This window comes from Terrapene carolina, unplaced genomic scaffold, assembly GCF_002925995.2.
Source record: "Terrapene carolina triunguis isolate 2854851 unplaced genomic scaffold, T_m_triunguis-2.0 Scaffold93, whole genome shotgun sequence".
Taxonomy (NCBI): Eukaryota; Metazoa; Chordata; order Testudines; family Emydidae; genus Terrapene; species Terrapene triunguis.
In genome coordinates, this window is record NW_020664444.1 from 11,588,871 (window position 1) to 11,601,379 (window position 12,509).

The window sequence follows — 12,509 nt, forward strand, 5'->3', positions numbered from 1 at the left end:
TGCTGTGCAAACACAGACCAAAATGACAGGCCTTGCCCCAAAGAGCATAGTCTCAATGATCTGTTCTAGGTGCTTATATGGCTCCTGTTCCTTGGAGCACCTCAGAATGGTTAATGAATGTAATGTGTTTCCCTTCACAGCACCCTGGTGAGGATGGGAGGTGCTGTTATCCCTGTTTTAGTGATGGGGAACTGAGGCATAGATATGCTAAGTGACTTGCCCAGGGTCACACAAGAAGTTTGTGGCAGAGCAGAAAATTGAACCTGGGTCTCCCAAGTCCCAGGCTAGCACCCTAACCACTGTAGGAAGGCTTTTACCGACAGAGAATCACCTGGAGGGTGGAGCTATTGCAAATGTGGGTTGGGAGCCCTTGGGACAACCCTTCAAACAAATATGTTTGTTAATATAAAATGCAAAGGTGGGAGAGGAAAACCAGAACTGAAAATGTTTAGAGACAGCACTGAACACAATCCTGAATGAATTTGGGAATCACCCAAGCGAGAGGCACCACTTTGGAAAGCAAGTCATGGCTGACATTAGTTAGCAGCAGCGGACTCAGCTGAACTGATGCTGAATGTGATTTAGCTGCAAGTGTAGAAAAAGGCAAACAGGTTTTAACCCCAGTTTTTGAAACAGTGCTGAACACATTTTGTCTTTGTCTACACTTGCAGCTAAACCACATTCAGCTGCTGTATCAGTTGCTGACACATGTTATCAACAGTGTGTCATTTTCCTATTGTAGACAAAGCCCTTTGGCAGGGGCCTTAGAAGTGATGATAAGCCAGACCTAATGAAGAAGCCTGAAAGCATAACAAGGCTGTGAAGAGCAGCAGCAGGGAGGGGTCTGACAGGCAGGGTTAGAGGGGGAGAAAAGGAGGCTGCTCTCTAGAAGTGTTAGGCTGTTACTGTATTCCGGTTAAACCTGAGATGTACCTACCTAGCTTCAAGTCTTGCTGTGTATGAGACTGGACACATCATGTAAAATGCCTCCTCTGTTTTAATCTCAGAGGTAGCAGAGAAATGGTGTCTGAAGACTACCCCACTCAAGACTCCTGGTCACAAGTGCTGCACTAAGAAGTCTTCTTCCATAAGGTGCCCTGCTTGCAGGGCTGCAGTCCAGGGGGCACCCGGCACATGCATAATGATCATGATGAGAAATTAGTTTAAAGGACAAAAAGGGACCAAGATCCTAACTGTTCATTATATCAGCGAGTAGCAAGAGACCTCAGTTGTGTACAGAGCCATTTATCTAGTTCATGAATTAGAGCCCTGTCCACCACCTGAGTTTATAAAATTCAGCCAAGACATACTTTAAGATCTGCAGGAAAGAGGCATATTTACTTCTCCAAGGCTGTCCTGTGTTTATTAGAAATTTTTAATTTTATCCACGTCGGATATCTGAGATATATTAAAGCCAATGCCGTCTCTGACAGTGGTGAAATATGACCACTGAAATGTGGTCAGTGAATTCTTACTTTCATATGTAGGATTTTATCCTTAACAGTTCTGTTTTAGGAATGCAAAGCTGAATGAAGACTGGGAGAATATTGAGGTCAGAGCTGCCAATTAACCTCTTGATTTCAGAGGCTGATTACTCCATTAATCAAGGGGCCAGAAGCAACAAAGATGATGGGAAGGGTTGTAGCTGCAGAATAACAATCCCACGAAGGGCTGATTTATGTCGTACAGTGATGAATGTGGAAGAAAGGGAAGAGCGGGTGGTCAGGGATGCACCGACTTATCAGGTTCACAAGCAGGTGCAATGTATCAGCAAGAGGGCCTCTTGTGCTTGTGAACAGGGTTTTGTAGTACTTCACTTGCTTTATCTCCCTTCCAGGATCAGTAGTTTCCTTTCATAGCAGTGCCTCAGTGAATAAGTTTTCACAATAAATGTCCCTCCTGGGCAGTTAGATTTGAAGTTGGGTTGGGGCATAGGGGTGGTGGATTAAATAACATGGCGTCTGAGGGCTCGTCTACATGGGGACATGCAGAAAAGTTAAAACAAAGTAACAAAAAGTGTGACATTAAAGTGCATTAGTGTAAGCACATTATATCCTGTGTGGATGCCCTCAGAAGTAAAGTGGACTTAGGCTATGTCTACACGTAAAATGCTACAGTGAAGCTCACGACAGCAACAGGAGGGGTTTTCCCATTGCTATAGTTAATCCACCTCCCTGAGAGGCAGTAGTTAGGTCAACAGAAGAATTCTTCCATCTGCCAACACTGTCTACAGCGGGGGCTAGGTCGGCATAGCTACGTCTCTCGGGGATGTGAAAAATCCACACCCCTGAGAGACGAAGCTATGCTGATGTAAGTTTTCAGTGTAGATCAGCCCTTCCTTTGCTTTAGCTTAATTCACTTCTAAATTAAGCAAGACTGAATTAGGGCCATTTTAATTCAGAATAAGTGTGTCCACACAGGGATTTAATGCAGTTTTCAGGGCTTTGGAGCTGTGCTCCGGCACCGCTCCAGCTCCAGGCAAAAACCTGCAGCTCCACTGCTCCGGAGCTGCTCCACACTCCAAAGCCCTGGTTTAACTAATCCACTTTAAATGTTAGTTTGTCTTAACTTTCCTGAGTTGTCCTAATGTAGACCCTTTTGGCCCACCTGAGATGCTTTAATGAAACACTGTAGAATATAAGGGGATGCTGAAGCCCGACGAGGTGTCTGCAGATGATCTGAGGTTCAGGTGAACCTTGGGTACACCTTGGCCCTTCCTAAGCTGTGATTTCTGAACATCAGTGTCAAAGAGAAGGCAGGAGATTTTTGAATGAGTCTATTGGTTTGTTGTTAAAAAGCATGAGCCTTTTCTTAACCCTGGACCGCAGTGTTGATACAACAGGCTGACTTGGAAAGCGTCTCCAGTGTATATTTAAGTAAAGCCAATTCCTGCAATTAATGGGGGATAAATTGAGGTTTAGGTACTCAGAAGACACCTTTGGTGAAAGATTCTTGGTAATTGTTATGTATGTTCTTGAAGGATTCACAGCGGTAGCAGCTCTCTTTGGAGTATTAAAATACATGGGTGAGTGGCAGACAGCCCCTACGGGCCTCTTTTCCAGAGACTAGTCCAGTTAAGGCAGCAAACTGGAAGAGACAATGGTGTTCTTCAGGCATTTTGTAACAATAAAACCCCCTTCCACAAATCTTAAGGGATTGCTAGACAGTTTGACAATTTGAGATCAAAGCACTTACAGTCAAGTCAGGTGTGCACTGGAAAAGATTTTCCCTATTACTGGCTTCCTCCAGACACATTTCTGTACAGTTGTATCTGCAACTCACTAAAGAATAACAGCTTTTCTACTGTCCTGCCTCTCCGAAACTTAAACAGTTGTCTTGGGATCTGTAAAGGAAATAAGAACAGAGGAGGGGAGAGTACGGTATATCTTTGAATTTTTGTAGATCATTGCTAAAAGGTAAACCCAGCAAACCCACCCCACCCCCACGAAAAATGGTCTCTCTCTCAGATCCCAATTTAACTTTTTCTCATGACCCTAAAGTACATAGCTCAGCCCCATATCATCCTTCCTGAGCTGGGAGAGGGCCTCTCAGCTCCTGACTTCTCATACCTTGCTTGCTTGTTCTTTGAGTAATTAACCCTTTCATCTCATTTGGCTTGGCTAACACCCTAATTACAATGCAAGATCCATTTTGTGCTAATGTAACTTATACCAAGATACCCTTTTTTTGCTCTCCTCCCTTTCCTAGAGCTGAAGAAGCAAGTGGAGAGTGCAGAACTGAAAAACCAACGGCTGAAAGAGGTTTTCCAGACCAAGATCCAGGAGTTTCGCAAGGTGTGCTACACACTGACAGGATACCAGATTGACATTACTACTGAGAACCAGTACCGGCTCACCTCCATTTATGCTGAGCACCAAGGGGACTGCTTGCTCTTTAAGGTAGGCCTGTATTTCCCCCACCGCACCTGACTCTTTGGGGTAATTGTGATCAGCATGGCAGAATGCTCTCTCCATTCTAATTGCTGAGAAATGTCAAGTTAGTAGCTCCTCTTTGACTGTTCCTCTTTGACTGCCTCCTGTATTTGAGTATAATGAGAGTGGAGATGCTTCCTCCTTTTAAAGAATTCTGTGAGAAGACTTTGGGTCTAATTCTTCCTCTCACTTATACCAGAGTAAATTGGGAGCAATTTAGGCTATGTCTGTACTTAAAATGCTATAGCGGCACAGCTGCAGCACTGTAGCACTGCAGTGTTGACGTTCATTACAGCGACAAAAGAATTCCCCCCTTTGCTGTGATTAATCTGCCTCCCCTGGAGGTGGCAGGTAGGTGGATGGAAAAATTCTTCCGTCAGCTTAGCACTGTCTACACCAGGGGTTAGGTCAGCAAAGCTAGGTCTCTCGGTGGTGGGCGGGGGGGAGAATGGGTTTTGAGAGACGTAGATATGCCAATGTATGTTTTCAATGTAGACCAGCCCTCAATCAAAGTCAGTAGAGTTACATCAGTTTAAAGGAAAGGAGAATATATCTATGCATGATGCTCCAGGAACCTAGCCTCAGAACTCACCATTTTCTACCATCAGAGAGATGTGCCACATCTTCATATCCTCTAACCTGGCCAGAAGGATGTGTGTTTAGCAGTCTACTCTTTATGCTTGATCCTGCCTCAGTGTGGGGAGAGGACTAAATGACCTCTGAACATCTCTTCCAGCTAGCTGTACAATTCTGTGATTCTGTTACCCAGGACAGGGCCTCATTTATTCATCTGCTCCAACATTTCAGGCTATTGTTTCAAGTGGAGCTTTCTCCTGGGTTTAGTTGCAATATCCAGTGCTTGAGGGACATTCTGACAATGTGGAATTACTAAAGCATTGAATGTGTCAGAGCTCAACAAAAGAAAATCTTAGTTACAGAAGATGAGCAAGAGGGTTGTTAGTTCAGACATCAACAAGTCATTTACGTGCCATTTATTTACCCAAGATTAGTTGGAATGTAAAACCAGCTGCCAAAGCCAGCTACAGAAATAAGTTTCTGTATACGTTGTTCCCCTTTTACAAATCTTTATGAACTGCTGGAGTACTGAGGATTTTTTAATTAGCTGGTTTGAACTGGCTGAGCAGTTTTCTGGCAAGAAGGGAGTGGTGGGGAATAGACATAGGCACTGAGGGCTGTTTATACATTCTAGGTTAATAGAAGGTTATTTTGTAGTGCTTTCCAATGGAAATTGTTTATGATGTGGTCTTCCACCACACCACACTCTTCATCGCATCCTTTTCTCCTTACAGTCCTAAAAGTCACTTCTTTAAGGAGTCTTATAAGCTGTAGCCTTGTAACAGGGTAGCTGGCTCATTACGTGAAACTGGGCTCAGTTCTCCTGTTCCAGTCCAATGCTCCCAGTTGTGCCAGTTAAGAGGGTGGGACAGCCCCTGGGGGCTATAAAAGGTTAGTCAGAAGTTAGACAGGAGCTGGGCAGGAGATGAGACCTGCCAGAGACGGAATGTGGTTCTTGGGAGAAGGCTGAAGGCAGGAGAGTGACAAGAGGGGTCTGCTGGCTACTGTCTCCAAGCCACAGAGCTGGGGCAGATGGCTGGAGAAGGCTGAAGGCAGAGGGAGATGCCTGCTGGTTCCAAGCTGGAGAGCTGGAACCAAGCAACACAGAGGACTGAAGGAAGGGAGAGCAGGAGAGGGGCTCACCCATAGTCACCTTCTTGCTGAAGAGCTGCACCCAAGGACCAGTAAGAGGGCCAGGGGGAGAGAGTGATCCTCCCCTGGCAAGGATTCTCCTAGCACAGAGACTGTGGGCATTCCTATTGGGAAGAGTGGGATTGCATCCCAGAAAGAAGGTCTGAGGTGGTTGCTGTCTTGGCAGAGTGACGGAAGAGGACGTATAAGGAGCCTAACCATGAGAGAAGACACTAGGCCATGGTGAGAACAAGGACTATATGCACGTGGGTGATAGGGACTATGGTTTGGGACTTTTGTTGTAGACTGTTTGTACAAGGTTGTTGTAATAAACTGGCCCCCGTAGGAGTATTTTTTAAGTAAGTGCCTGAAGCGGAGTCCATTGGGTTACCCAAGAGGGAAACTGAGTAGAGGGTCCACTTGCGAGGCTGCCCTGAGGCCCCGAGAGGGCACCTGGAAGGAGGCCACTCGTTTGCAAGCCTAGATAAATGTATTTTGAGAAATCTCAAAGCAATATAGCACACGAGGTGCATGCAGGACTCCACCATGCAAAGGCAAAGCCTTCTTATGCTTTTAATCCTCCTGCCTGCCCCCGTGTCGTCATCTCCTCTTCTTGTCTTGTCTTACATTGAAATCTCTAGGGCAGGGACTCATCTCTGTTTCTGGGAAGTGCCATGACATCTATAGCACAAATAAGTACTATAACATTCTGATGCCCTTTGATGGGAAGTGCCATAGTGATCTGGCTATATGGCTAAGCTTTGGATACTGTCTTCCATATGAGACTGTTATCTCATAGGCAGCAGTCTTGGGTCGCTATATTAGATAGCTGAGGTGTGTCGTCAGAAGCATCAAACAATTTAGTTACACCCTTACACTGGTTTAATACCATGGGTTTTATTTGAACATACAGTAAAACGCCTGCATCCTAATCTTCATGCTCCTCCTATCACGATGCATAAGACTCTTACTGCTATTTTTTGTCATTCTGTTCTAAATCGTGAAGTGATATAATTAAAAACAAATCATGAAAAGCAGCCCACATCTCCCCTAGTGTCTCAGTGTTGGTGATAGCGCCTTGCCCATCACAGCAAGTGTTAACAGCCTAAGTTTACAGTGCAAGCGGGAGCGCTTTCTCCCTTATAGAAAGTAGGCAGCACTAACACATCCTAGACCCGGGAGGTCACAGAGTTTTACAGAGGAGCACTTCCCCCTACCCCATGGCAACTGCAGTTAGCACATAAAATCATATCCACTCCCAGTTGGTCCCATGAAGGCATGTGTCTTGTTTACAGGAAGGAAGAGGATGCTGGAGAAATTCAGTAAGGGAGGAGGAGGTGCAAGCAAAACTTGCAAGGATTCAGCTTCAGCAGACTTCAGGCCAGTGTGTGCAGGGCCCGAGTCTTATTTTGTTTGGTCATGAGATTAATATTTTCCTGTCACTATACATTGGAGCTCCAAAACAAAACCCACCAGTCACAAGGCATTAACAGTGAAAATGAAGACAGAAGTGAGGAACCTGGGTAGGAACTAGGATGAGGCCTAGCAACAGTAAGATGCTTGGCTTCACAGCTTCTGATTTTGTCCTGGACCAGCTGGGGAAGAGAAGCTGCAAAAGGAGAACACTCTGCCTCTAGGAAGAAGCAGCATCTTGTATCACTGTGGAGAAACTATCCTTGGACAGCCAAGGAGCAGCCATGTCCCACCCTCCTTGGCTGGAAGGCACTTCACATGCATCAGATCCCTGAGGACACCTTCACCCCTTCCAGAGAACAGTTGGCAGCTAAGACGGAGCAATGAATTCATATAATAACCTTAACACCTCTGGAATCCTATGTTCAAACATGCCTTGTCATAAGTTAAATGAATATGGCTCATCCCGGCTCCTAATGTCTTTGGCCACATTATACCCAGCACCATATAATTTGGTACAACTAACAGCGTTTTCTGTAAAGAGGGCAATGGCTTACTAGCAGAGATGTTACAGGCAGGTCAGGGCTGAGTGCATTAGCAAAGCGGTGTATGGGAAGATAGCACATTGCCCACCTGAATTATAGCGACCCAGTGTCCTCATTCATTTACCTCCAAATTCTTCTTCACGCCGTACCAAAATAAACTGGCCAGTTGTTGGAAAATACTAAGTGAGCAGAGACTCTTATCGCTAAATACTGATCTTGCTTTACTTTCTTCACTTACGGCTTCATTCCCAAGTGTTTCCGTAGAACTAAATTGGATGTCACCAGGCATGTCAGGAGAAGTTTAGAGCTCCACCATTTTCAGGAGGCACCCTTCCAGAACAGTCTCCCAGAACGGTTGATTGATTTATAGGGCTTCCCTTGCATGTTGTACCTCACGTCCCAAAGGTGAGGAATGGGTTGCCTTTGTATAAGAAGAGCAGATTTGAAATTCCTGTGACAACAGAAGCCCCGCAACAAAATCTTGGAATGTTTCTCATGTCTTAACCAGTTGCATCCCCAAAATCTATTGTTCAGATTAAGAGCAAAATATATACATCAAATTCTTTCTTGGGTGAGTACAGACTGCTGATGCCCAGATATACAATAAGGCTTGGATCCTGATTATGGCTTCTCAGTGGGGTTGTAAGTTTATGCTGTAGAATCTCTGAGCTGTAACTGACTGTGGGTGTTTGTGTGCATTGCATTAAGCTGGAGAGGTCACAAAGCAGGAAACACTGTTTGTATTTATTTCACTCAGGCAATTTATGGTGCAGGTTCTATATAATTAGGACCAAACAAGTCCCTTCACACTTTACAAGCTTCTGCAGCTTGTCTGTAAACTTTAGGGCACGTTTCAGTAATACAGCTGGTGGCATTTAATTTTCATTGAAACTTGAAGAGTCAGCTATGCAAGAGTAGCTACTGTAATGGATGTAACCCCTTCATAGCAGAATGATGTGTGAGGTATTTCCAGGCAGAATTTTCCGCCGTTGTGGTTGGCCACACTGGCTTGTATGCTGTAACTTTCCAATCAGTTCATGATGTAGAAAGTGGCTGCTGAGGTATGTGTTAGAGCAGCAGTGAACGTGTTAATTCAGAATGACTCGCTATGAGAATAAGAGACTGTCCATAAATGAGCACTGAATTCCAATGAATTTTTTATCAATGCATATTGGAGATCCCTATAGACACAACAGATGAGCTCATCAAGATGAAGGATGTTACAATGATTTTCAGAACCCCTGCATGTGTGCGCACATAGGCTGGAGCATCTCAGACTTCACAGCCCTCTCTCTCTCTTTAATTAAATGCTATGAAAAGTCATGTACAGACTCCTTACCAGTAGTTTAGTTTCAGATGATTTTGCAGAAGGTAATGCATTATAATTATTGGGTGACTTGGCAGTTTCATATTCTGTCACTGTAGCTGGTTCATGAGATACTTTCGTTTGTAATGCAGATTCTTTGCTTTCTGCCTGTAATATCGCTCTAGTCCGGGCAGCCCAACAAGAGCTACATGGGCTGCACTTAGTTTACTTACTGCCTTCATTTTTCCCGCACTAATCAATTTCTGTATAACAAATCTGTTCTATCTGATGCCTATTTCTAAACAAACAAATATTAAATGACCAAGAGAAACTGCCAAGAGTAAGCTTAGTTGAATTTTTATTAAGCCGAAGGGTGGGTCACTATAGCTTAATTGAGCACATATATATATATATCATGCTGTTTACCCTGTTTGCGGGGTGGATTCTAAACAAGCAGTGGGAACAGGGAGAAAACAGCAGGGGAAATTGTTAGAGGCAAAAAAAAGGCTTTGGTATGAAGAGAGATTGAAAAGATTTTCGGATTGTTTGGAGAAGTGATGAGTCAGAGTGGTTTGAGAGGCGCACACAGTAACGAATGGTACAGAGAAGATAAATTGGGGCCCTTTATTTACCCTTTCTGTATTATGTAAGAGCATGGGACTATCAAAAGAAGCTGAAAGGCAATACATTTAAACCTGATGACGGGAAATCCTTTCTTACACAGTGGAACCCACTGCTACAAGGTACTGTTAAAGCCAAGAGCCCAGTGAGAGTTAGAAAAGCATTAGACATTTACGCAGCCCAAATGAGAACATCGGTTTTTACATTAGGTAAGAAAAAAGGGATATATAAACCCTTTTGCTTCAGGGCATAAAGCCATTCCCTAACTGAGGAGGTTAGGCAAAACTTCCACAATTGTCTGCTACACCATTTCTTGCATCTTCTTCTGAAGCATCTGGCCCTGGCTACTGCTGGTGACGGGGTACTGGGCTAGATGGGCCACTGGGCTGACCCAGTATGACAATTTCCATATTCCTGTGTGAAATTTGACAGTGTTTAGAAACCTTGATGGTTTCAGGTTCTCTGCTTGCTCAAAAAAGGCCAGACCAAATTACCTAATAATCCTTGTATTAATTATTTGGGCCCTATTTGGTTGACAAGCAAGTTATAATCTCTCTCATTTTTTTCATTATCACAGTGAGGTTACGTTCCTGATCTGGTAAATATCAGCCTATCAGTTTCTCATTCTCCCTTATTTTCCATATCCTCAGAGTCTAATCCTCTAGGATGGGGAGCTCTACCTGGTTCCACCTCTTAGTTATGATGTTCTTTGCTGCCAAACTTATCATAAGCGAGCGCAGCTCCCCATAATGATTCATTGGGAAGCATCCCCGAGATGGAGCTTTTATGGGTTTAAAAGGAGACTCCCCAAGATTTTCGAGAGAAAATAAAAACGGAAGCATTGTGACTTCGTATGAGAAGACAGCATGGGGCTGGCACTGCTCGCTGCAAATAAAACCTTTATTCGAGTCCAGGTGGAGTGGGTTTCATGGAGTAATATAAAACCAGCAACTTCTTTGAACCACACTTGTTTAAGTCGTTATTTAAAGGACTGGATTTGCAGATGCCTAAAAAGCAGCCAGCCCTACAAAACTTCATGGCAATCTGAAGAGCTAAAGCTGGCTTCTCATGTGGTTTACTTTTGTTTACTGAAGCAGAGTGAAGCGGGTGTGGAAAGAATAAAAGTCACTTCACTTTGGAGGCTCTTGGATGGAAGAAGGGCAGTCAGTGAGGCCAGACGCAGGCTGTTTGCTAATTGTAAATGGGGAATGTTGAAGTGTAGCTGTTACGGTGCTGCTAAGGACTGGGCACAGGGAGCAGCTGTAGGTAGCTTAACAGAAACTTGTTTTGCTGACCTTTACTTCCGTTCTGTCTGTGGTAATCATTGCCCCTCCAACTCCCTTCTCTGAGAGTTTCCCCTCCTTTGCTTACTGCTTATAGCATTTAAGACTGGTTGATTGATTTAGAGATTTGACAACTGTAAGCAGGATCAGTCCCCTTCCCAATAGTGCTTAATGCTAAATTCTCATCCCTTTTCCTCTCTCAAAATGCATGTGAGTTCTGACATGCATGCAATAAAGGGATTTTCCCATGTGTGATGAGGATTGGCAATAATTACACTGCGTAAAAGAACTACTAGAGCCTCCCCTGAGATAGTGCTTGGGGTGTGCTATAGACCGCCGGGATCTAGCCTGGAGGCGGACAGAGAACTACTTAATGTTTTTAGGGAAGTAAAAACTGATAAGAACTGTGTCATCATGGGGGACTTTAACTTCCCAGATATAGATTGGGTAACAAATGCTAGTAACAATAATAGGGCTCAGATGTTCTTAGACGTGCTAGCAGATGAATTCCTTCATCAAGTAGTAACTGAACCGACGAGGGGGGATGCCATTTTAGATTTAGTGCTGGTGAGTAGTGAGGACCTCGTTGAAGAAATGGTTGTAGGGGACAACCTTGGCTCGAGTGACCATGAGCTAATTCGGTTTAAACTAAATGGAAGGATTAACAAAAATGATACTGTAACTAAGGTGTACAATTTCAAAAAGGCCAACTTTAATAAATTAAGGCAACTACTTAGGGAAGTGGATTGGGCTAACATACTTAGGGATCTAAAGGCAGATGAAGCCTGGGATTATTTCAAGCAGAAGTTGCATGAGATGTCTGAGGCCTGTATCCCGAGAAAGGGAAAACGATTAGTGGGCAGGAGATTTAGACCTAGCTGGATGAGCGGGAGTCTCAAAGGGGCGATTAAGAAAAAACATAAAGCGTACAGAGAATGGAAGAAGGGAGGGATCAGCAAGGAAACCTACCTTAGTGAGTTTAGAGCATGTAGGGATGCGGTGAGAAAGGCCAAAAGCCGTGTAGAGTTGGACCTTGCAAGGGGAATTAAATCCAACAGTAAGAGGTTTTATAGCCATATAAATAGGAAGAAAACAAAGAAAGAGGAAGTGGGACCGCTGAAGAATGTGGATGGAGTGGAAATTAAGAATAATCTAGGCATGGCACAATACCTAAATGAATATTTTGCTTCGGTCTTTAATAAGGCTAATGAAGGGTTTAGGAATAGAGGGAGTAGGACAGAGGGGAATAGAGGAGGGGGGATAGACATTACAGTATCAGAGGTGGAGGCCAAACTTGACCAGCTAAACGGGACTAAATCGGGCGGACCGGATGATCTTCATCCTAGAATATTGAAGGAACTGGCGCGAGAAATTGCGAGCCCCTTGGCGACAATTTTTAATGAATCTGTAAACTCGGGGGTGGTACCGTTGGACTGGAGAATAGCTAATGTGGTTCCTATTTTCAAGAAGGGGAAAAAAAGTGACCCGGGTAACTACAGGCCTGTTAGTTTAACTTCTGTAGTATGTAAGGTCTTGGAAAAAATTTTGAAGGATAAAGTAGTTAAGGACCTTGAGGTGAATGGCAATTGGGACAAATTACAACATGGGTTTACAAAAGGCAGGTCGTGCCAAACCAACCTGATCTCCTTCTTTGAGAAAGTAACAGACCTTCTAGATAAAGGAAATGCGGTGGATCTAATAT

At 44.1% G+C, this 12,509-nt stretch overlaps 1 protein-coding gene across 4 annotated transcripts in view; it reads left to right on the forward strand.

Annotated features, from left to right (window-relative positions):
• MAD1L1 (mitotic arrest deficient 1 like 1) overlaps window positions 1-12,509 on the forward strand; it is a 529,982-nt gene that overhangs the window by 407,647 nt on the left and 109,826 nt on the right. For 3 of the 4 annotated variants that reach the window (XM_026650732.2, XM_026650733.2, XM_024215057.1), the window contains one exon: window positions 3,709-3,899. The exons of the other annotated variant lie outside the window; for it this stretch is intronic. In XM_026650732.2, the coding sequence (XP_026506517.1) occupies window positions 3,709-3,899 (191 nt within the window). The remainder of the gene's footprint in view (window positions 1-3,708; window positions 3,900-12,509) is intronic. 4 annotated transcript variants of the gene reach the window in all.